Raw genomic sequence first — 24,876 nt, 5'->3', positions numbered from 1 at the left:
CACTTATCAGCCTCCCCTTTCCCCCCCATCCCGGGCGTTATCAGTGGGACAGGCAGGGCCACCCTCCACGGGGACAGCCAGCAGTGAGGTGACCTGTGTAGGGGACACGGGGAGCTTATGCTCCTTTCTGCACTGCTTTATCTCTCTGTTTACTGCACTTTAGAGCAATGTGTTCTTTGCTCCTTATCAGGCCATAAAACATGCCTGGTGCAGGCTGGCGAACCCTGACAGTTCAGGGCTGTGCTGGGCTTGCACAAGAGGGTAAAACCAGCCTGGGGTGGGATTTTGCCCCTGCTCTGGATGATGCTGGGTGAGGGACACCACCTGCAGCTGAGCAGCACCTGTGGGACATTGTCCCTAATAAAGCCCCTCCTCAGCCTCCCCAGGGGGCAAGCTGCAGGTGATGCCAATGTCAGCTTGGGCAGGAGCTTAGAACAGTGAGTGCTGCCAGCCCTGCCTGCTCCTCCCGATGGTCCTTCAGCTAAGCTCTACCCGTGGCTGTGTCTGTGGTTGGTGTGTTAATGTTTCCAGAACAGAAACTCAGCCTTCTCATCTTCTCACTTCCAGGAAGGTGCTGAGGGGTGAATGGGATGGGATGTGTCGTGTCGGGATGTGTCCCAACATACTGAGAAACTTCAGAGAAGGGAACGGAGCTGGTGAGGGGCTGGAGCACAAGTGTGATGGGAGCGGCTGAGGGACCTGGGGGGTTCAGCTGGAGAACAGGAGCTGAGGGGAGACCTTCTGATCTCTGGGCTGCCTGAAAGGAGCTTGGAGCCAGGGGGGTCGGGCTCTGCTCCCCAGGAACAAGCGCCAGGAGCAGAGGAAACGGCCTCAAGTTGAGCCAGGGGAGGTTGAGGTTGGATCTGGGAACAATTTCTTCACCAAAGGGCTGTGGGGCATTGGAACAGGCTGCCCAGGGCAGTGCTGGAGTCACCATCCCTGGAGGGCTGGACAGACGGACATGAGGTTCTCAGGACATGGGGCAGTGACAGGGTGGTTTAACGGTTGGACTCACTGATCTTGAGGGTCTTGTCCAACCAAAATGATTCATGATTGCATGCCTGCTCCTGGTCCCCGTGTAACCCAGGGGCGTGAGGGTCTGGACGTGGAGGTTTCCCCTCTTAGGTCAGGCACAGCCGCTTCCTTCCGTTCGCAGGGCAGTCACAGGTTTGTTTTTGCTGGCGGGGATGGACCGAGATGATCTTCGACGTTTCCTGTGGCTGCGGGTGAGTCTCCATCCCCTCGGCTCTGCGCTTGCAGGGCGGTATGACACATAGGGTGTCCCACGGTGTGGTGGGCAGCACCCATGGGGCGTGAGGTCACCCTGGGGCTCTACTTAGCGCCCAAAAATAACCCTGAAGCTTTATTTCTCCTCCCATGGGCAAACCACGGTGGCTGTGTGCTGGTTGGGGTTCAGCACTGCTGGGGACATGGGCACAGATAGGCACTTTCTGTAAAGGGGAATTTTTTTGGACAAGAGCCCCACGCACTCCCCTTTCCACGTGTCAGGCTTTAAGGTGTTGGGTGTTTCTTAATTTTTCCTCATTTTTACCTGAATTGCAGCTCTGTCGATATCCTCTGTGGGAGAAGCAGGAAGGGCCAGCCCCGACGTCACCCATGTCACCATAAAAGTAAGTTCCTTTGGGCAAATGAAGTGATCTTTGGGCTCTCAGTGACCTTATCACAGCTATCTGGCAGGCTATTTTATTGTGGTCTCCTGGAATTTCAAGTTAATAAGTAGCAAAACCCAGGCCATCTCATGTTGCTGAAGTTCACAGTTGGGCTGTAGACAGGCCAAATATGGTCATTTGTGAAGTGGCTTCAGTGACAATCTAATGGCGATAAGTGCCCTGGTGTGACCCTCTGGAAATTCAGAATAATCAAAGGTGAAAGTATGTGGTGTGCAAGATACATGGCGTGCTTTGAATTGATAGGTTCTTTTTCTTGTGATACTTAATCTTTATTTATAATTCTGGAAGGTACATGTTCAGCTTAATGAATTACTGTCAGGGCATCACTGCTCGACAGGACTCTGATAGGCTTTTCTTTTTCAACTTGAAGCATGGATATTGTTTGAGTAGCGGTTTAAAGCGTGAACGCTTCCCCGCTGCAGCAGTTCAAGGAAAAATGCATCTTCATGTTTCCAGTTGCTTGAATGAGGCCATTGAATGGAGACACAGGAGAGCACGAGGTGATCTGCGGTGAAGGCTTTGACGCATGACGGTTAAACAAGGCTTTGAGGTTACCCCTCCATAACGATATTACAGCCACCAAATGAGGAGGTTTTAGTGACGATAAGTATACCCTTATTGTTAGCAGTTAAAGGTGTAATTAAAACACACATAATATATGCCTTGACTTGGAGTACAGTTAGGAAAGTATTATTTAAAGGCAGCGAGGCTTTCACATGAACTGGCCTTGATTTCCATAGCAAGGTAGAAGCTCAGCTGGATTCAGGCTGGAGAAGCTGTGGAGAACTGAAGCTCCAAGCCCACCAAGCTGAGGAGCAGTTTTGCTCCACCAGATGAAAGACTTTCGTGTTATGTTCTGCTGCTGGGTGACAAATTCCCAGGGAATGTGGTGGGATTGTTTGCAGCCGTAACAAGTGACGGCACGCCAGTTGGGTGAAGTGAATCATCTTCCCCAGGGTGACTCGTCCCCATCTCTTTTTCCTCGCTCAGTGCTGTCGCTGTGGTACGATGCCATGAGCCATCCCAGGGACCATGGCGTGGGAGAGCACCGGGGATGGTGGGTGTCCCAAAAACCCAGCACGGCCCCACAGCCCACCCATAGAATCACAGAACAGTTTGTGTTGAAGGGATGTCCAAAGCCCCTCCTGCCATGAGCAGGGACATCTTCACCAGCTCAGGTTGCTCAGAGCCCCGTCCAGCCTGGCCTGGGATGTCTCCAGGGATGGTTCATCCACCACCTCTCTGGCCAACCTGGGCCAGGCTCTCACCACCCTCAGGGCCAACAAATTCACCAAAGGAGACACTCGATGACTCTTCTCCATAATTACACGCAGAGATTGCGAGAGCGGGTTCCTGGTGAGCTCATGCTGTGTTTCGACACAAAACCACCGCAGGTCTCTGCTTCAGCTTCTCGTTTGCTTATGACTCTTTCCAGAGGCGTTCTCACCAAGTGGCCCAGAATAACAACCCGGTGGGAAAACCATCCCCAGTGTGAGCCAGTGCTGCCCTGCACGTGTCCCCCGGGAGCCTGGGGCTGTGCACGGGAAAGTTGAACAAACAAATGTAACTGCAAACATCATTTAAAGGCTTATGAAACACCTTCCATGTCTGCTTAGGTCACCTTAGTGGAAGCTCATCTTGGCTTTGCCTAGCATTACTGGGAAGCTCTTCAAAGAAAAACACCAAAAAGCTGTACAAAGCTGTGCCTTGCCTTTACCAGGCCACCTAAAAACCTCCATTTCAGTTATAAATCTCTTCTGACAGCTCATCTTAACAAAAGCTTTTGGTCATTGTAGTAAACTCTGATCTGGGAAGCCCTTTATGCTGGTTCTTCTCTCTCCTCTGCCCGCCAGACTGAAGGGACATCCTTTACCAGAGCACAGATGCGGTGAGATTTGACCCAATTTGCTTGCACTTACTCAGGAACTGATCTCATTTCCAATTTAATTGAGTTTTCTCATCTTTTGGGGCATATCTTAAAGGTACATGCAAAGCTGATAAGTGACCCGGGGGATTGAAAGTAAAATTGCTCGCAGCAAAAGGATTTGGGTAGAAGTTTTAAGACAAATCAGAGCAGATTTTAAATGCAGGTTTAAATGCAGCTCTTGAGATTGAACAGTGTCATCTGTTGGGACTTAAATGGCAGGCTTAAAAATCCTATTTCAGGCATAAAAGTACCAGTAGGATGCTCTAATTTCAACCTTTGAGACTTTTCCATGGGAAACGTGGCAGAGCTCCGTGCTCCCTGATTGCGGCCCCATCCCTGGGAAAGGGACTGACGTCCCCCACCCCCAAGCTTGTCCCCAGGCCTCGTGCAGGGGGCTGTGTGCTGTGTGGGGTGCAGCGCTGCATCCCCCTTGCTAGCTCTGTGGAAGCTGTATTGCATCCCCTTTGCATCCCTGTTGTAACCCCTGTTGTATCCACCCCTGTATCTCCTTGTAGTAACCCCATTGCAGCTATAGCATTTTCCTTTTTTTATCCCTCTTGCGTCCCCATGGCAACCCCATTGTACAACTTTTGTAGCCTTATTGCCTCCTTCTTGTATCCCTGCTGTGTCTCCTTTGCATATCCCCTTGCTTTCCTTTTGTATCGCCCTTGCAGCCTCTTTGCATCCCCCTTGCACCCCTGTTGTATCCACACCCCCATTGCAGTGCCACTATGTCCAACTTGCAAGCCCATGGAAACTCGATTATATCCCCCAACTTTACCCCTGCTGCAGCCCTATCACATCCCTCTCTTGCACCCTCACTGAAGTCCCGTCACATCCCCCTGTTGCTGCTCCACTGTATCCCCAACGCACCCCATCGCAGCCCCCTCTTCCATCTCTGTTGTACCCCTCCTTGTACCCTCTTGAAAACCCCATTATGTCCACCCCTTGCGCCCCCCCTGTTGTACCCCCCTCACACTCCCATGGAAGCTCCATTATACCCCCCTCCTGCACCCCTATTGCACTGCTTCTTTGCATCCCCCCTTTGCACCTCCACTGAAGTCCCATTACATCTTCCCATTGTAGTCACCTTGTAGCCCCTTTGCAGTCCTGTTATTCTCTCACTGCACCCCTATTGCACCCCCTTCTGCACCTCCATTGGAGTCTCGTTACATCTCCCCATTCTAGCCGACTTGTAGCCCCTTTGCATCCCTGTTATACCCCCCCACTGCACCCCATGTTACCCCCCTTTGCACCTGCATTGAAGTCCCATTACATCCCCCCATTGTAGTCACCTTGTAGCCCCTTTGCACCACCATTATACGCCTCCCTTTGCACCCCCAAGGCAGCCCTATTGTATCCTCCATTACACCGCCCCCTTCCACCCCTGTTGTATCCCCGTCACACCCCCATGGAAGCTCCATTATGCCCCTTCTTGCGCTTCCATTGAAGTCCCACTACATCCCCCCATTTTATCCCCCTTGTAGCCCCTTTGCACTCCTTTTATTCTCCCCTTATACCCCTACTGCACCCCTATTGCACCCCGCTTTACATCTCCATTGAAGTCCCATTACATCCCCCTATTTTAGCTGCCTTGTAGCCACTTTGCACCCCACTTGCACCCCTTTTGCAACCCCCTTTGCACCTCCATTGGACTCCCATTACATCTCTACATTCTAGCTGACTTGTAGCCCCTTTCCACCCATTACACCCCCCCACTGCACCCCTTTTGCACCTCCATTGCAGTCCCACTCCAGCCCCCCATTTTAACTGCTTTGTAGCCCCTTTGCACCACCATTATACCCCCTCTTGCACTCCCCCTTTGTACCTCCATTGAAGTCCTATTACATCCCCCTATTTTAGCTGCCTTGTAGCCCCTTTGCACTCCTCTTATACCCCCCACTGCACCCCTATGTCACCTCCCCCTTTGCACCTCCATTGAAGTCCCACTACATCCCCCCATTTTATCCACCTTGTAGCCCCTTTGCACCCCCACTACGCCCCTATGGCACCCACTTTACACCTCCACTGAAGTCCCATTACATCCCCCTATTTTAGCTGCCTTGTAGCCCCTTTGCACCCCCCTTATACCCCACTTGCACCCACACTGCACCCCTTTTGCACCCCCCTTTGCACCTCCATTAGACTCCCATTATATCTCCCCATTCTAGCCAACTTGTAGCCCCTTTCCACCCATTATACCCCCCACTGCACCCCTTTTGCACCTCCATTGCAGTCCCACTCCATCCCCCCCATTTTAGCTGCCTTGTAGCCCCTTTGCACCCCTCTTATACCCCCCACTGCACCCCTATGTCACCTCCCCCTTTGCACCTCCATTGAAGTCCCACTACATCCCCCCATTTTATCCACCTTGTAGCCCCTTTGCACCCCCACTACGCCCCTATGGCACCCACTTTACACCTCCACTGAAGTCCCATTACATCCCCCTATTTTAGCTGCCTTGTAGCCCCTTTGCACCCCCCTTATACCCCACTTGCACCCACACTGCACCCCTTTTGCAACCCCCTTTGCACCTCCATTGGACTCCCATTACATCTCCCTATTCTAGCCGCCTTGTAGCCCCTTTGCACCCCCGTTATACCCCCCCCTTGCACCCCACCCTCACCCCTATTCCACCCCCTTTCCTTCCCCCTTTCCACCCGCCCACACCCCCTCTACACCCCCTCTTTCTCCCCCCATTCCACTCCGCGCCGCATCCCCGCCTCGCTCCGCTGCGCCCCCGCGGAGCCGCCCCGGCAACCGGCGCGCAGGGAGGGAGGGAGCGGAGGGGAGGGCGCAACGGAGCCGCCTCGTTCCGCCGCTCAGCGCTGCCATTGCGGCCCGGCCCGGCTCGGATCGGCACGGTGAGAGGCGAGGGGGGAGGATGCGGGGGTGATGAGAGCAATGCCAAGACCGGGGGGGACCGTGGGGGGGGGCCCCGGACGCCGGAACGGCGTCCGGGGCCCCCCCCGCTCGGTCCCCCCCGGGTCACAACCGTAGCATCGCTGGGGGCGGGGAGAATTTAAATGTATATATTTTTTAGGATTTAATTAACTCACCCCCCCCAAATAATCAGAAAAAGGGGCGCAAAAGGCAGGAGAGCGGTGGCGCATCCCGGTCGCTGCTATTTGTAGGATGCCGTCATATTGCTGGAGGAGGATGCTCGGAGCGGGGGGGAACTGGGGGCTGTGTGCTGGCAAGAGGCGACCTGGAGGTGGCCCCTTGTACCCCAAATCTTTCCTAGCCCCCTCCCCACCGCCCCCAGGGCTGAGTCTGGGCGCACTCGTGACATCAGATGCGCCAGTGCATCCTCCGCTGCGTGCGTGTGCGGCACGATAGGGATGGCGACGGGGTCCGGAAGGAGGATGAGCGCGTTATCAATTCCTAAACCAGCGGCTGGCTGGCAGCACAACCCACCCCAGTCCTGCTTTCCAAACACTTTGTCCCCAGGCCGGCTGGTGGTGACACTGACGCCTTGTCCCTGCGTGTTCCCAGCCCTGGGTGCAGCAGTGGGGCTGGGGGCCAAACCCAGACTCTCCCGCTCATTTTTAAGAGCCGTGTTGCACAAATACAAATGGGTCAGAGGGAGATGTTTTGTGAAATGGCACTACAGAAATAATGATCTCATTTCTGCCATCTATAAATAAATTAAGGTGAAAGGGCACATTTCCTACTTCCAGCCCTCTGGAGGTTGGATTAAGATTGAGAGCTGGCTGGCTGATGGACAGAGATCTTTCAAATATTAATAGATCTTAAATTATCATTTCACTGTGGCTGGCATCTGGAAGATCACGCTGCAAAATAGGTATCTGAGGAATCCTAATGTTAGTTATGTTGTCATTTATGGTCAGTGTTATTTTTCTGGCTGCCAAGGGTGCTGGGGGGGGGCAGTTTCCAAGGAAAATGGCTCACTTGCATGTTTGGGGTTTTTCTTCTTGCATGGTCAGTGGTGTGAGTCGGGGTTTCTGGGGGTCCCACCTCAGCTGCTGAGGCCTGTCAAGCCCCCCTGTTTCTCCAGGGGGCTCTTAAAATTGGTCAATGTTTCTTCTGTTTGAGCTCTTAAAAACATGTAAAGTATGCTGCTTAGCTTTCAGCCATTTGGAGTTTCCAAATCTGTTGTTGGTCAACCATGGGCTGGTTCCGCAGCCCAGTCCCGATGGACGCAGCCTGGTACGACCTTTGTGCTTGAATTTTGGCACACGCGTGTGACTCCTGCGGTGGGAAAAGCTCCCCTGGCCTCGCACGGGGCTGCCCAGCGCCTCAGCTGCTGCTCTCCCCTTCGCACCCGAACCCCCATACCTTGTGAAGGATTTTGTGCTGCAGCCCCCAAAGTGCCCCCCAGGTACCCCTTGCGAGCTCTTGCCCTGTCAGCGAGGTTGGCTCCCAGACCTGCTCTGTGAGAGATGCTGATGCTGCTGAAGAGCCTCCTGTCTCCCTGGGTAACAATCCCAGCTGCTTTCACATTTCTAGGATGGCTTTTTTTTTTCTTGGAGCTAAATGCATTTTCTTGATCCCACACACTGAGCTGTGCTGCTGCTTGATCTTATGTGGGGCCTGGAAAAAAATCAATATATACACCTGAGCTGCACTGTTGGGGCTTCTCCAGCCTCTCTGGTTTGACCGCCTGAGCTTGAAAGAGGAAAAAATCCCAGTGCAGGTTCAAACCTTGCTCACAGTAATTTGTTGTCCTTTGGCCAATAACCCTGGGGACTGTCATCAGCATGTTGTCCTCTGTAGCAACCCACAGCCTCCCCATGCCCCTGGGCACCTCTTTGCAGGTGATGAGGCTCCTGCTTGGATTTGGCACAGGGGAGGAAGGAGTAGACAAGAGGGGACATGCTGGGCTGCCGGCGTGGGAACCAGTGCTCCTGGCTTGGCATCCCGTGCCCGCCGTGTCCCGCTGCCATGATCACACGGTGTTTATCACACTTGCCTAACCGATGTTTGAGAGTTAATTGATGAGGTACTTGGAGATCCTTCCAAGAAGCAGTAGCAATGCTTGGGGCCGTTTGCTGTGACTCTTGGTCACAGGGCACCTCGAAGTGATGGATGAACTGTGGTCTGAAGATTTAGAGCTGTTGCTGCAGGGCTTGCTTTTTATTTTTTAGCCCACAATGTCTCTAGCTCGTAGCACAGGGCTGTACCCTGGCTTGGGCCATGTGGCACGGTACCGGTGCTGTGGGGAGGGTGACGATCCCTGGGGCAAAGCACCATGGCAGGGGGTGGCACTGTGGTTGGTTTTGGGGGGCTGGCATCCCCACAGCGCTGCTGCCAGCAGGGGTGGCTTTACCAGCCTGGGGTGCTGGGGACAGGGTGTGACATTGGTTGTTCCTGACCATGGAGCTGGGCCTGCTGGCGTTTTCCTTCCCCTCGCCTCCATCGTGGGTAACCATGGAAACCGGTGGCGATGCTCTGCCCACGCAGAAGGAGGCCAGGCCGCACCCCGGGGCTCCCCGAGCATCCTCCCCCCGGCACCCACGGCTGGCAGGGGCCCCAGGAGGTGTTGCCGGGTGCGTGTGGCTGGCATTGGGCGCCGGGGCTCACGTGGTGAGCGGCGGCTGCCATGGCCCTGCCGAAACACGCCGGCACAACGGGGACAGGAGCCCCCCCGGGCACCTGTGCGGGATCTCTCAGGGATTCTCTGGCTTGAAGCAGCCCCCAGTGCTCATGGGGGGGGTTCCAGTGCTCCCGCTGAACCTCCAGCATGAATTTCTGTAGTTCCCATGGCTAAAAGCTGCTGGTGAGTTCAGGCCGGTGTTTTCCTGCCTCGTCAGTGACTTCCTGCTGTGCTACGGCTTCAGCACGGGGACGGCCCGGGGGGGCCCTGACAGCGCTTGGAAAATTACATGTAAGACGAAGAGGAAGGGGATGGGAAGCAGCTTAGCTGGCTTTCTTCTAATAGCTGTAATCACCCACAGCGCAGCCCTGAGCCCCCGTTTCACAGGGTGCCGCGGCGGGGGCCGCTGGCACCGGCTCTCCCCGCCACACTGGCTCACACACCATCTCAGATGGCAGCTTGCACTTTGCTCCTGCTTGGAACAAGTGCCCTCCTTTGGCTTTACTGTACGAAACACCATATTTACGCAAACAGGGGAAAGGTTGGTCAGAAAGAATCGTTGAGACATCTTGAAGGGAAGCTTGTGGGTTAAATACCCCAAACTCACCATTTTGCCCGGCTACCGATTCTGAAAGGAGAAAAAGAAGTGCAAATTTAATTTTTTATTATTTTTTTCCTCTTCCAACAGTGTTTTCAGACGCTGCCACTACCCACAACCAGCAGGACCTGTGTCGAGAGGAGGAGGGGATCTCTGCAGAGTAAGCTGAGCTTTTTAAAGGCTTTCTCCTCCTTGTTTTGCTTTCCAAGAGCGGCGGAGGCGGCGGAGGTGGAGGTGGTGACCCCGTCTTCTCTTGTTACGGGTCACCAATGGGGATGATGGTGATTTTCTGTGCTTAATTGCTTCACTGTTTTACTGACATAGCAAAGTGTTCTCAAGTGGGCTCCTGTGCAGCTCTGCTCTCACCTACAAGGTTTATCTGTTGCACAAAGTATTTACCTACTAACAAGCCACGCAGAGATCAAAAAATCTTCCTGCAAAATGTTAATTAAATAAATAACGGTGTGTTGTTGAGGCTTGAAGAAGGAAATGGGGTTTAGCTTTGTTCAGGAGGTGCTTGGTGGAAATATTTGCAGTATTCCTCCAATCTCCGTTAGTCCTGTTTTCCCTGGGGGAAAAGGGCAAACCTGGCTGTTGCTGCAGAGGTTCTGTAAACCATTTTTGTTGGTGGTGTGTAATGTGGTGGTTTGATGTGATCCAGTGCGATGGCATCGGAGGTGGGGAGGATGCGACTGTGGTGATTCAGTTCCTGCTTCCCGGCATAACATACAACGTACCCCACACCGCCATGGGTCTTGCAGGGAACAGCAATAAATCTGCCTGTGCTGGCGCAGATTGATGTGGTGGTGATGGGGGGGGCACGGCTGGTGGGAGAGCAGGCGTTGGAAACATCTCGCTTTAGAAACGTGTGACCAAAAAAAAACAGCGCTGAGGAAAGGGCGAGACATATGTCGGTGAGCAAGGAGAATTAGAGGAGATGTGTGTGTGACAGGTTTAATCTCTTAATGAGAAAAATATCTCCTGGCTGCTCACGGTGGGGAGAGTTCAGGGACGAGCATGGCGGTGAGTGAGGGCTCGTCCTTGTGCCCAGTGTCCTCTGTCTCTGCCCCTGGGATGTGTCTGAAGGATGCTTGGGAGCTGTATGGGGACCTGGGATCCACAGCTGGGGCAAAACGCCTGTGGGGCAGGAGCGACGACATGGGGGCGGGGGTGAATTTGTCTCAGACAAGGGCTGGTGGCCAAAGAGCACCCTGCCAGGTTGTTTCCTTTGGTTCCCAAGCCCATTAATAGGCTCTGCTGCCTTGATTAGTTGGTGCCTGTGCGGAGCGGTAATGAGAGCCAGGCTCAAGCCATCAATTCTAGGTCAGTGGTTGTGTGCTGGGGATTTGGGATCGGGCAGGGGGAGGGGAGCCCGAGCTGGACGGCTGCCTTCGAAAAGCAACGTGGAGTCTGCTTTAAGCCATCCCTGCCTGCACCCATCGGGGGAAAGGCTGCCTGCACCCATGGGTGCTGTGCTCGCTGTGACTGTGGGCTGCCCCGAGGGCTGTGTCATAGAATCACAGAAACACTTTGGTTGGAAGGGACCAAGAGATCATTGAGCCAAACCTGGCACTAACCCATGTCCCTGAGAACCTCATCTACCTGTGTTTTAAACGCCTCCAGTCACCCCAGACATCGTCCATGCCTGTTAGGAGGCTTATTGCCAATGATCAAGTTTTAAAACTGAAAGAGACATTGCTGCACTCCCAAGCTGTATCCCTTGCCTCTCGCAGAGCCGCTTCCCCCTCCCCCTGGCAGCAGAGATCTCATTTAGCCTTGACTTGTCATCATTTCTGGTATTTAACCTCTGATCCTTCCCTTACCATGGGCAGGTGAGGCTGGGCAGGGAAGCGCAGGATGGACCCCGACGTGCTGAACATGTTTGTGATTGCCGGCGGCACCCTGGCCATCCCCATCCTGGCCTTCGTCGCCTCCTTCCTCCTCTGGCCCTCGGCGCTCATCCGCATCTACTACTGGTGAGTTCGTTAGCCCAGCTGCTCTCCTGTTAGCCCAGGGGTGGAATTGCTGCTGGTCCCTGGAAGGTCCCAGCACACATGGGGCTTGTTGCAAAAAGCCCAAGTTGTCATGGATGGAGGTGGGTGTTCCTGCGCGTGATGGTGACAGGAGGAGGTAAGGTGGAGTTTTCTGTGGTCGCGCCATCTGTGCGTAGCTTTAAGCATCTCTGGGAGGAGAAAATGGCTTTTTCTGATTGCTTTATTGCTGCTGAGGCTTCTGTCTGTCAGGGCAGCCTCAGCTGGGCTGCAGGATGTCTCTGAGCCTTTCTGGGTTGTTTCCCCCAAGGATGGGACTGTGGCTGGGAGAAGTGTCACCGTTGCTGGCTGTCCCCGGCCTGGCAGCCCCGGCGGGCTGGTGACCTCCTCCTTGCCTCTGCAGCCATCGCTGCGGGTGTCCCTGGCTCTGCTGTGACTGCTCGGCTCACACAATCCCTCCTGGTTAACAACCTGCTCGGTGGGCAGGGGCTTTTCTCTCACTGCTAGTTATGGACGGGGCTCTTCTCATTCTCCTCACTCTGGGCTGGAGTGCTGGAGAAGCTGGAGTGATGCTTTTCCTTACCCACATGCATCTTGTCCTTTCTGATGCCGGCGCTGCATCCTTCAGCCTTCATCTGTCCCTGGAAATGGGTGATAAGCATGCTGGCAGCTTTCCTGGCTGGGTTTGTTGCAAGGGAAGGCTGTAATAACGCTGCCTTCAGAAGCCGGGGTAGCGTCTCCTTGCCCGTCATGGGCAGGAGCAGGCAGCACAGCAGGCAGGAGCAGGCAGCACAGCAGGCTGCCCTCACATGCTGCTGACAGATGGTGGCTCCTGCAGTTTTGCTCACGGGGTGTTTCCAAATCAAAGTGACCTCCTGCGTGAGGAGGACGGGAGCCCGTCCGGCGCTCAGGCGCAGCAGCGCGATGGAGCCCGTTTCTGACAACATGTTAATTAGCAGCCTTTTAGTGACAGCATCTGGGGGCTGAGGGAGGATGGGATGAAAACCCCAGCGACTGGATCGGCACGGGGAGAATTTCATCCCGTGCGCATCACGTGGGGAGCTGCGAGGCCGAACGTTGCTCTGCAAAGGCGAGCAGGCAGCGGGTCCAGACGGTACCAGCTTTGTCAGGCAAATTACTTTTTCCTTGGACATAGGAGCAGCTGGTGGAAGGCAGGGAGGACCCTGCGGGGCTCAGGTTCGGGGGGGACCACTGGACAAACGCTGCTGCATGCGGGGGCAGGACAGGGAGAAGGAGGCGCAAGGACTGATGCTGGGAGCTCTACAGAGCCGGGTTGAGAAGGTGGCAGAGATGATGCTGCTGTGTCCTTCAGGGCTGTCAAGAGATAGGACAAGAGGAAATGGCCTCAAGTTGCGCCAGGAGAGTTTTAGGTTAGATATTAGGAAAAAATTCTTCCCAGAAAGAGCTGTGGGGCATTGGAACAGGCTGCCCAGGGCAGTGGTGGAGTCACCACCCCTGGAGGGGTTTAAAAGGCGTTTAGACAAGATTCTTATTGACATGGTTTAGTGCTAGAGTTAGGTTAGGTTATGGTTGGACTCGATATCCTGAGGGTCTCTTCCAATTGAAATGATTCTATGAATCAGGGGCTGGGTGAAGATGCACCGTGGGTGGGTCGGTCTGTGTTCGGGTGAGGAGGGACTGTGTGAGCAGAGATCACCAGGGCTCTGTTCTTGTGAAGGGTAAGTGCCCCCAACTCTCTCGTAGCTTTTCCAGCAGCGTTGGCGTTTTGCAGGAGTCACCGTGACGCCCTGTTTCATGGGCACCTCTTTTCTTAGGGACAGCAGGCGAGAAAAGCGGGTTTGCTCTTTACTCGTCCTTCCCTATTTGCCTCCGAGTCAACTTTTTGGGTAAAATCACTGTGTTTCCCCACATCCCGGGAGATGCTTCTCCCTTCTCTCGCTGCCCCGTTCCTCCTGCTCGCTGCCACTCTGTGTGTCCTCAGCCAGCACGGCGCAGGGTCACACCAGGTCCCCGTCACCGATGGCCTTGCTCCCTCCCGGGGCGCTAATGCCGGGTGTGACACCCAGGGCTGCTCCGTTGACCCCTGCCCTGCCTGCCTGCCCACCAGGGGTTAATCAGTTTAGCCGGTGCCACTAAGCGCGTTAACACCTTGCGAGGGATCAGTTCAGCTTTGCACAGATTATTTTGCCTTCTGCTGAATTGATCCATCAGGATCAGTTGCTAAAAATGTTATCATCTTGCCCATCGGTAGTTTACACCGGTGCCTTTGAGGCGAGGACTCTTAAGACACTTATTCAGGGAGAAATTCACCTCTCCTTGGAGGGCCAGCAGAGAGTCGAGATGCTGCTTAAGTCCCACTAACTCCGTCCAAAAAGGGATTACGCTAAAAGAGGATTGCACTATTCATAAGCTTTGAGTGGGCAGAGAGCTAGGACAGCCTAGCAGTGCTGGTGACCTTGCTCTTGTGTCTCAAATAAATTCTGCTATTGTGTATAAAAATATTTGTCGGTATCTTGGCCATCAGGAGTAGCCTGGCGGCTGTCCTGGCAGGGGATGTGTTGAGCAGAGGGGAAATGCAGCGACAGCGTCCCTGCTCCTCCATCTGGGGCTGCATGCACACATCATCTGTCCCAAGTGTCACCGATAATCTCTGTCCAGGTCCCCTCTGGCTGGCAGTTTCGCTGCATGCTCCTCGAGCAGGCTGGCAGGAGCCGTCTGCCGCTGCTTGCAGAGGAATAACCCCGGCTTCCTGGGGTTACCCTGCTATCTTCTGGGGTGTTTGACCCATAAAGATGGTTCCCTCCAGTCCTTTGTGTGTATATAAATAAGCGTTTAAAGATCATCTAGTTGATGTATGGGGAATGGGTTTGTGCGGAGCTCTGGGTGACGCGGTTGGTTTGGCTGGGATCCGAGGTGCTTGTCCGGGGTTTGATGTTGTCCCATGGCTGCGAGGTTGTGCCCCAACAACCCCACTTGGACCAAGCACCTCCCTTGCACGCTGCCATTCTCTCATGGGCCTCTCTCCTCATACCAACCTTTGGGTGTTTTCCATGTTAGGATTGTTATTTTTGGCCCATTTCCATTGCCTTGGGGGAATTTTGCAAATCAGTTATTTTGGGTAGTTAAAGTTTTTAACAAACAGGGTGTGTTCCCAAGCCATCTGCAGGGCCGCCGCGAACAGCCAGCGGCCACTCCAGCACCAGTAAGGGATCCCTTGTGAGCACAAGGTCTGGGCCAGTGTCCAGATGCTCAGAGCTGGTCCCAGTTAGGGCCATGACAGCACTGATGTGAGCCCGGCCTAACTGGTCTTAGCAAACCGGCAGATCCGCGGCAGAGTTTGGACTTGTCGCCTGGCTTATCTTGCCGCTGGGCCCTGGTCTTGCCTCACTCACCGGTGGTGTTTTCTCCTTGTTTCCAGGTACTGGCGCCGAGCCCTGGGTATGCAGGTTAGATACGCATACTACGATGACTATCAGTTTTGTTATTCCTATAGAGGGAGGCCTGGGTACCGACCGTCCATCCTGATGTTACATGGCTTCTCAGCCCACAAAGACATGTGGTTGTCCATAGTCAAGGTGGGATTCCATTTCTATCATGTTGCTGCTTAGTAAGAGCTGACGGTCCTGGGCTTGAGGGTGATGTGGGGACCCAACGGTTGCATGTGTGGGACGTGATGAGTGTTGTAACCTCTTAGAATTACCCTCCTTAGCTCTGTGCTTGTTGATTGTTGGATCCCTGTCATCCCTATGACAAGAAGAAGGGAAGAGCAGTATACACCTGCCTTCTCTGTGGGAAGTAAGTCTTGCCTATAAGAAAGATGGGGACAGACAGGACAAGGGGTGATGGTTTTAAACTAAAGGAGGGAGATTCAGGCTGGACATGAGGAAGAAGTTGTTGGCCCTGAGGGTGGTGAGAGCCTGTCCCAGGTTGGTCAGAGAGGTGGTGGATGAACCATCCCTGGAGACATCCCAGGCCAGGCTGGACGGGGCTCTGAGCAACCTGAGCTGGTGAAGATGTCCCTGCTCATGGTGGGGTGGGATTTTGAAGGTCCCTTCCAACCTAAACTATTCTATGATTCTCATCATGTCATCCTTGGTACACAAGCTAATTTATTCTGGTGCACAAGTAACCAGGGGTTTCTAGGAGGAGAGCAATGCCCCTACTCTCACCTGTGGTCACCATTGTCTATCCCTGGGCTTCACAGCAGTTCCTCTGTGCTGTAACCACCCCTGCTATTTTTTCTGCAGTTCCTGCCAAAGAACCTGCACTTGGTGTGTGTGGACATGCCCGGGCACGAGGGCACAACCCGCTCAGACCTGGACGATTACTCCATCAGCGGGCAGGCTCAGAGAATCCACCAGGTAATGGCCCAGCATCACATCACCTCTGCAGATGGATGCAGGGATGTGCAGGGATGTGGGGACAAGAGGAGTGTGCAGGGATGTGGGGACAAGAGGGATGCTAAGCCCCATGAGCCCTGCCTCGTGCAGCTCCACACCCTCCCTCCCCAGGCAGCCAGAGCCACCGACCTCAAGCTTTTGAGTTTAATTTCTCTAATGACCCCAGGCCGCTGCTTCCTCTCCCCTAACAATGCTGCTTCTGCTCTCCTGCCAGTTCGTGGAGTGCATCAGGCTGAACAGAAGGCCCTTTCATCTGGTTGGCACTTCCATGGGGGGAAACGTTGCCGGCGTTTATGCTGCTCAGTACCCAGAAGACATTTGCAGCCTGACCCTCATCTGTCCTGCAGGTGGGCAAGGCAGAGGGGTGAGGAGAGGGCGAGCAGAAGCTGGTGCACAAGCCCACAGCAGTGCTGGTGGCAATATAGGCTTTTAGTATGAAGCATTTCGAAACAGTTTGTATGTACAGTCTAAAAAGCTCTAGCCGGGCATGCTTCCAGGGCACAGGAGTAAATCACAGCCTTGTCCTGATTCCTTTTCTCCAGGGCTTTGGATCTGCCCCACTGAGCTGTGGTTAGAGCTGGGATTAGGGCAAATGGGACAAGTCTTGCTCTGGAAGAAAACCTGTTTCCCATGGGGTGGCAGCTGTTTTACATGGCACATCCATAGCCTCCTGCTCTGGAACCCTAGCAGCAATGGGAAGTCTCCCCAGTCTGGCTACTCAAGAGCCGCAGTGTGCCGGAGGGCTGGGGCTCGGGGGTTGGCGAGCTTGCTGCTGGCACCTTTGGGTGCTCCAAGTGGGAGGAGCACTTTGGGATGGGGTGCAGGGCAGCAGGGTGTCTCTGTGCCCATGCAGCACCCCTCCATCCCCTTGGCTGGGGGGCTCAGGGGAGCCTGGCCATGATGTACTGCAGGCTTGGCAGGGAGCTCCTCTGCCGGGAGGGCTTTGCTGCATCCTTATTGTTATAGCAGCTCCTTCCGCACAAGGAAAGAGGCTCCTGGTAAGAAAAAGTAGTGAAGCAAAGCACAGAGTTACCAAGCTGCAGGCAAGGCTCTTGGGGAGCTTTTGGCCAACAATCTCCATTTCTGGGTGTGAAACCCCTGTGTGGGGCTGCAGAGGGGTGTGAGAGAACACTGCTGGGGGATGGGGTGCGTGTGGTTGGAGCTTCTGGAATTGTCTGTCTGACCCTTTGCTGTAGCAGGCTGGGCACAGGCATTAGTATTTGCATCCACTGTCTACATAAAAATAAACACTACGTTTTTTGCCAAATTATTTGTGTCTCCAAGGAATACACCTTGTGTTGCATCAGCCCACGGGGCTCGGTGGTGTCAGCCCTGGAGCAGGGGGAGGCTGGGGTACCCTGGGTACCTATTAATGTTGCTGCATGTACAGATTTTATTCTCCCCCTCTATTTTTTCTTTTAATGATTGAGCAAGTGGAAAGGCAGAGCCAGGGATGCTGGAGGTCAGCACAGTGCTGCTGTCACTGGGGCTGGTAGGGTCTTGTCCGGGTTTTCAGCTTGTGCACCCCTTCTCGTTGGACCCAGGCCTGCCGAGTACCACCGACAGCAAGTTCATCAAACAGCTCCGGGAGCTGCAGGAGTCTGAAAGCATCGACAGGATCCCTTTAATTCCCTCCACTCCTGAGGAGATGTCGGATATGCTGAAGCTTTGCTCCTACGTTCGCTTCAAGGTGCCGCAGCAGGTGAGGAGCTGGGCTGGCTGTGGTGGTCGGGACAGGGGGGCAGGTTTGCTTATAGGATCACAGAATCATTTTGCTTGGAAAGAGACCCTCAAGATGATGGAATCCAACCATTACCCCACCCCTGAAGCTGCCCCATGTCCTGAGAACCTCATGTCCGTCTGTCCAACCCTCCAGGGATGGTGACTCCAGCACTGCCCTGGGCAGCCTGTTCCAATGCCCCACAGCCCTTTGGGGAAGAAATTGTTCCCCACATCCAACCTCAACCTCCCCTGGTGCAACTTGAGGCCGTTTCCTCTCATTCTATCACTTGCTACTTGGGAGAAGCCATATCATCCCCAAATACATTGTGCTTTTCAGCATCCTTTCTTCAAGATGAGAGGTCATACATCCTTAGAGTCCAATTCACCAACTCCCCAACTTTCAGTGGCATTTTCTGTTATGATTTTTCTGCTTGTTTGCCTCTGCCGAGCCTGATGCTCGTCACCCCACAGGACACCCCGGCTCCGCTCCCAACACCCTTCCAGCACTTTCCCTTCAAACTCGCTTTTCCCACCTCCCTCCAGCAACACCCGCTCAAATTCCTCCTCCAGCACAGTCTTGGCAGTGGGTTGGGATGTCGAGGGGCTTCTTAGTAAATATAGCAGTCAGGAAGTGTTAAATAACTAAAGCGGCTGTTGTCGGGCCTGGAGGAGGATTGTTTGTTGCTTTTTAAGGAAAAGGGGTGGAAATGTTAATCTCCTCATTGTCAGGCAGGAGGAACTTGGCGAGGGCCTGGCCATTAAGCTGGTTTTCCTTAGGAAGCCTGGGATGAGTAGATTGGAGATTAAGGAAAAAAAATGTAAGGTAACACCAAGGCTGTTTTATTTTTGACAAAAGACTAAAAAGAAGGAAGAAACGCACAGTCGTGGCTGAGGCTGGCTGTGGATAGCTGGCCTGGGGGAGAAATTGGGATCCACATCATAAAATAGACAGTAATTGTTGCTGAAATACATGCATTTAAGTACGGCCGGGGGTGCCTGGGCTGGTGTCGGTGCGGGGCTGCATGGGGCAGGGGGGTTGGCGAGGACGAGCTCTGGGCCCCCCGCAGCTCCCTCTGCTCTCCCCGCAGATCCTCCAGGGCCTCGTCGACGTTCGCATCCCACACAACGATTTTTATCGGAAACGTAAGTTTTGCCCCCTCGCCAGGCCTTCTAGCCAGACCCCCCGGGGTGGGGACAGGCTGGTCCCATGTCCCCTGCTGCCATCTGTCCCCTGAGGCGTGGAAATGACCTTCTGAGTTGTGTGCCCAAGTTTCTGTTATCTAGTTCACCCAAGGATGCACCCAAGGATTATTATCTTTGCAAGGCATCAGCGAACTCCTGTTTCTCGTACAATAAGTTACACAAAGCTAAGCAAGGCTAGGCAATAGTGATGTGGGTTAAAGGGTTAGCTCTCTGTTAGCTCTTCAAGTGTTAGTTCTTCAAGTGTTAATTAGTTAATTGTTAGTTCCCTGTATCACCCCTGCACCCCCATGCTGCCTTGGTGAGGGTGGGAAGTGGCAATGTCATTAAGAGATTTGGGGACGCACCTCAGTCACTGGTAGCAACTGGTGGGTGGTGGGGTTGCTGCTTTGCCCTCATGTGTGTTAATTAGTGCTGATATCTAGGAGGAGAGGGGCTGGGAGGAGGATCTCTCTGCAGGGGGGCTCGGTGGTGGTGCAGGACTCGGCCTTTGCAGGGACAGCCCCTGGGGGGGGTCTCTCCATCACCCCCCCCGGGTGTCCCACTGAGGGGACACTGGCAGGGCTGGCACGCAGGGAGCCCTGTGAGACGGGGCAGCAAAGCATTCCCTTGTAGCACTGACTCTCTCCTCTTTCCCCCACTAGTGTTTTTAGAAATCGTGAATGAGAAGTCCAGGCACTCCCTCCACGAGAACATGGGCAAGATCAAAGTGCCAACGCAGGTCATCTGGGGCAAGCAGGACCAGGTACGCGGCCCCTGCGCCTCCCCCACGGGGACACACGGGCTGCGCAGCCAGGCTGTGGCTGCTCTGCGGCCAGCGGGCACACGGGTGGCCCCGTTCCCATGGGTTTGGACAGGGGGGCTCTGCGGGGTGATGGACAGAAAGCTGCGAAACAGCGAGAACCAGGGCTGGGGGGGCGAGGGGACAGATGGGGGGCAGGTGCTGGACACAAAGTGTCAGTGAAGAGGCTTGTCCTGACAGCTGGGGAGGAATCTGCAGTTTGTGGGCAAAATGTGGGGTTCCACAGGGCTGGCTATGGAGGGGGGAGTGGGCAGGGGAAGGAGGTGAGCTGCAGGCAGGTACAGGTGCAAGTGGTGCTTGCAATGATGCCTTTGCCAAAACACATTCAAGAGAGTTTCCTGCTGCATACCAAGACCAGCGCTGTGCAGCACCCCTGCCCTGTCCCCAGGCACGGGTACCACAGGATGGGGCTGGCACCATAGAATCACAGAATGATTTGTGTTGAAGGGACCTTCCCATCTCCCCCAGTGCCCCCCCTGCCATGAGCAGGGACATCTTCACCAGCTCAGGTTGCTCAGAGCCCCGTCCAGCCTGGCCTGGGATGTCTCCAGGGATGGTTCATCCACCACCTCTCTGGCCAACCTGGGCCAGGCTCTCACCACCCTCAGGGCAACAATTCCTTCCTCATGTCCAGCCTGAATCTCCCTTCTTTATTTTAAAACCATCACCACTTGTCCTATCACAACAGGCCCTGCTAAAAGTCTGTTTTCAATGCCCACATCCCTGCTCAGCATCTTACTTGGACTCACAAAGGCAGCTCAAATGGGGTTTTTTTCTATGGTGTCGACCAAAACTCATCTCTACCCGTGGGAGTAACTGTGTTTTTTCCCCGCCACCCAGGTCCTGGATGTTTCTGGTGCCAACCTTTTAGCAAGCGCCATCCCGGACTGCCACGTGTACATCCTGGAGAACTGCGGGCACTCGGTGGTGGTGGAGCGGCCCCGCAAGACGGCCAACCTCATCCTGGAGTTCCTGGCGCTGCTGCACAGCCCCTACTACATGAAGAAGCAGGCGTGAGCGCGGCGAGGAGCCGAGCGCCCGCGCCGGCTCTGTTGAACTGTAAAGCCCTGCAGCTTCGAGAAGTTCTCAGGGATCTCATTTGCGAATCGAGGTGAATGTGCCAAAGTCCCTGAGGAAGGCAGAATCACTGATACCTAAACCTATAGCACCGCCGGCACAGCAACCTAGGGGTCATTGAGCAACCTCCATAGATACCGGAACGGAAACAGAATTTCTTCCTTTTCTAGAGATAAAGTAGAAACGAGCTGAAATCACCAAGCGTTAGCCATGCCGTATGCTGAAGCTCCTTACGCAGCCACCCGTCTTACCCGAGTTACCGGCACATAGTTGTTAATGGCATTTATCTAAACTATATAAGAAGCATAGGAAGGAAGAAGCGTCCTGAACTGAGACTTAACAATATTTCTACTACTTAGAGTCCATCGCATTGCATGCTGCTGTGCTGTCAGAGAACCCCTGTGCTCCAGGCTCGAGTGCTCTTTGTGTAGCTCCTTAACTCGTGATTTATGCAGAAAACAATCAGAAACTTGATGCGTGGAAGTCCAATGACTGTATGTGTGAAAATGTTTACACTTTGAGTGGGTTTTTTTCAAACGCCCGAACAGCTCCTGTGTATATGTGATGCCTTAACATTGCCCAGGGGACGGCGTCCGGCACAGCCCGCCCTGTCCAGGGGTGGAATAGCGAGTGAAAACTCGGGGTGCAGACAGAAGCTTCACCGCCGGTGCGTGAACTGGATGGATGGAAACTACCCAGGTGATCTGGTGCCCGAGCCAGCAATAAACCCATGGACAGGGTGCGAGGCAGCAAATTCGGGCAAATTTATCTCAACTCCTCTATCACGTCGCGCTGCTGAACACGTTGATGTAAATACGATTTTTCTTAATGAATTCCGTGAATTCTGCGAATGCCGATGTCACCGAAAGCAGGCGCGAGGGTGGGAGCGGGTGTGTATGGGGGTTAGGGGTGCCCCGGTGGGGACGGCTCGCCTGCGGCGCCGTGGAGCGGCACGGTGTGCTTGTGCGTCCTCTCCACGAGTGTAACTCCCGAGTGAGTGGAATTAGAGGTAGAGAGGGGCAATGCGGACAAGCTGCGCTCTGCAGGCTGCAGGGCAATGTAGGGGATGCATCCTGCACCCCCTCAGTGCGGTCCCTTGCTGCGGGTCCTGGGGGGACGGGGCTGGTCCTGGTTTTGTGTGGGACCCTTGGATGTGGGAGGGCAGGGTGGTGCGTGGGCTTGGGAGGGCGAAGCAAGGTGACCGTCACCCCTTGGTCACCCCTGCACTCCTTGGGGGGTGACAGTGGGTGCTAAGAGCCCCCCACAGATAGGGCACCCACCGTTGGGGTGCTGACAGCCATCGTCTCGCCGTCCTCCCGAGGTACCCCCACCTGTACATAGATCTGAAACTCCCCGTCAGCTTCTCTGCTCTTTTTCAGAGAAGAAACGCTGTTCTTTTAGAAAATTAGGAATTTGCTGTTAATTGCTTGGTTGTTGTTTCTACTACAGGAGTTGATTTAAAAAATAAAATAAAAGAAGGTGATAGTTTTATGTGGTAAAAGCCAGAAAAAGTTGTTGGGTATCTATATGGTTTCTCATGTGCCACAGATTGCTGTATGCAAAAGATTTATATGGCTATTAAAATCTAGTGATTTAAGGAGTCTGCTGTGCGATGGTTACTTCGAGGAAGAAGGGGCTGTGCTGGGGGTGATGCCTGGCGCAGGGACTGGCTCTGCTGCTTCTTTCCTCCCCACATTTCTAGGAGGTGCAGGTTTTGCCTCGAGGAATGTTTGACAATGTAAAGAGAGACTGTGAAGACCAGGAAGGCTCAAGTTGCATCTCTTCAAGACAACATGAATTTTGCTTTTGTCTTTTAATTAAGAGGACGTGGCCCTAACCACTTGAGAAGTGAAATAAAACCTCGGGGGGCAGGGGAGTTAGGTTTTGAGTGCCAAGATACCTTTTGAAAGTGCGTTAAACACCAATTTCAGATGTAATTACAAGTCTTACTGAGTTCATACAGTACACAAGGGATAGCAGTACATCAAAACCCAGGCAAAAACATCCGCATTTCTGCTTTCTCCAGGAGGTTGCTGCGACCCAGCTCTGTGTGGTTGGGCAGAGGAGCTGCAGGGAGGGCTGGGGAGCATCATCCTGGCCCCGCAGTCCCTGCCCGCAGACACAGATCGAGGTGACGGTGGCTGCAGGTTTTAAACTATAAAAGGGGAGATTCAGGCTGGAGATGAGGAAGAAATTGTTGCTCTGAGGGTGGTGAGAGCCTGGCCCAGGTTGGCCAGACAGGTGGTGGATGAACCATCCCTGGAGACATCCCAGGCCAGGCTGGACGGGGCTCTGAGCAACCTGAGCTGGTGAAGATGTCCCTGCTCATGGCAGGGGGCACTGGGGGAGCTGGGAAGGTCCCTTCAACCCAAACCATCCTGTGATTCTGTGCTTAATTCCATCAGCACAGGGGGTGTGAGGGGAGGGGCCGGGGTGGCTCAGGGTGTCTGCATCACCCATTGCAGCCTGGCACGGTTTGGCTGTAAAATCCCCCGGTCTGTTTGAGGGGAGATGTCTGGGTGCTGAACCACAACTCACTGTGGCTGCTGCTGGTTCCAGCTGTGCCGCTGGCTCCAGCTGTGCTGGTGCCTGAGCTGGTCCTGTGGCAGCAGCTGGGCCCAGGGACAGAGGCAGGAGGGAAATTGCCTGCAGCTGGGAGCACACCTGATAACACCATTGCTGTTCTCCATAACCCTCATTTCCTGCTGGGGGCCAGAAAAGCCCCAGGCCGTGCCGTGGCTGCTTCTTGCTTGGTGCTGAGCCCTGTCTCCCCAGGTAAGGCTGCGTTCTGGGCTGTGCATGGGGGTTGGGAAGGGGCAGAGGCTCCTGCTCCTCCCCTGGGATTTGGGCATCTTGTGGGCAGAGCTGGGGGAACCATAAGGAAGCTGTTGGATCCTAGTTGTATCAATCCTGAGTACGAGGAACCTGCACGTACAAGCATCCTGGCATGGCAGGAGGAAAGAGTTTGCAATTTGGTTTGTTGCTCTGTGCTTAGTGTTGCTTTCCTTATGCGAATAAAGAAGGTCTGGGCTGGGTGGGACGGTTCATGAAGATAGAGGCTCGTATAAAAGCTGAGCAAGGAGTCAGCCCTTGGTTGCTATGGGTCTTGCTAAGGCTGATTCTCTGTATCCTGAGGAGAAGTTGCAAAACACAACAGGGCTGGCTTGCTGATCAACCTAATGATGCCTCCAAGCAAACTGTTTTGCTGCTGAGCATCCAGGTCCGTGGTGGTGCCCGTCACCCTGTTCCTGGGGTGTTGGTGGGAACAGGAGGAACAGAGCTGGTGGCACTGCTCTGGGGCACTTGCCGTGTCCCCAGCTGCTGCTGCTGGGGACAATGTGGTGCCTTGAAACATGGATTGGGTCCGGCTCCACACAGCTGCAGCCAGAAGCATCTTTCTCCTTTTCTCCATCTGCTGCCTTGGGGTGGGTTTCACGCAGAGCATCCTCGGACAGGTGAAGCGATGCTCGGGGTGTCTGGCACTGTGGTTTGGGTGCTGCCATGGGTGTCCCCCACCCTGGCTGCCCCTCAACCAGCCAGCCCTCCCCCTGACTCAGCGTGTTGCACAATCCTCTTGGACACAAACCCTGTTTTTCCCAGGTACAGCCCCTCTTACTCACTGTGGGGGTGCCCTGCAGCCCCCCATTTGTGTCCCTGCACACCAGGGCACAGCGGGGACATGTGTCCCCCTCACGCCTCTGCCTCCCCATGATGTAACAAGGGTTCCCTGCCCAGCTGAGACTTATGGCAAATACAAAGAAAACCTATAGAATCTGGTGGATTGTTGTTTTGTTGGTTGGTTGATTATTTCCCTTTGGTTGTGGTTGTTTTTCCCTCTGGGGGGCCCTTTTCGGAACACCAGCCTCTCCAGGGTGGTTTGGGGTTGTTGGTGGAACACTGCTCCCTGCCATTCGCTGCCCGACAGCGCT

At 54.3% G+C, this 24,876-nt stretch overlaps 1 protein-coding gene across 6 annotated transcripts; it reads left to right on the top strand.

Moving 5' to 3' along the window:
- The first annotated feature begins 3,488 nt into the window (after positions 1-3,488).
- Positions 3,489-22,547, top strand: ABHD6 (abhydrolase domain containing 6, acylglycerol lipase). Of its 6 annotated transcripts, none has more exons than XM_065075716.1 (10): positions 3,489-3,579; positions 9,864-9,933; positions 11,606-11,749; positions 15,165-15,321; positions 15,994-16,107; positions 16,361-16,493; positions 17,691-17,848; positions 18,957-19,011; positions 19,713-19,813; positions 20,711-22,547. In XM_065075716.1, exons 3-10 carry the CDS (start codon positions 11,631-11,633, stop codon positions 20,885-20,887), a joined length of 1,014 nt encoding a protein of 337 aa, XP_064931788.1. In that variant the 5' UTR covers positions 3,489-3,579; positions 9,864-9,933; positions 11,606-11,630; the 3' UTR covers positions 20,888-22,547. The 6 variants fall into 6 exon arrangements, with proteins under 6 accessions (XP_064931788.1, XP_064931783.1, XP_064931786.1 ...); XM_065075711.1 differs by lacking the exon at positions 3,489-3,579 and adding an exon at positions 6,365-6,482; XM_065075714.1 differs by lacking the exon at positions 3,489-3,579 and adding an exon at positions 7,328-7,423.
- The last annotated feature ends 2,329 nt before the right edge of the window (positions 22,548-24,876 follow it).

The sequence above is a fragment of the Columba livia genome, chromosome 10 (assembly GCF_036013475.1).
Source record: "Columba livia isolate bColLiv1 breed racing homer chromosome 10, bColLiv1.pat.W.v2, whole genome shotgun sequence".
NCBI classification, from domain to species: Eukaryota; Metazoa; Chordata; class Aves; order Columbiformes; family Columbidae; genus Columba; species Columba livia.
Note: the sequence above shows the minus strand (reverse complement) of the source record. Positions and strands in the feature narration are given on the sequence as shown.

Excerpts from the sequence above, each read along its gene's own strand:
- ABHD6 (XM_065075716.1), top strand. The coding sequence starts at position 11,631 with ATGGACCCCGACGTGCTGAACATGTTTGTGATTGCCGGCGGCACCCTG. Across the intron at positions 16,108-16,360 it reads AGGCTCAGAGAATCCACCAG|TTCGTGGAGTGCATCAGGCT; the intron begins GTAATGGCCCAG and ends CTCTCCTGCCAG. Across the intron at positions 16,494-17,690 it reads GACCCTCATCTGTCCTGCAG|GCCTGCCGAGTACCACCGAC; the intron begins GTGGGCAAGGCA and ends CGTTGGACCCAG.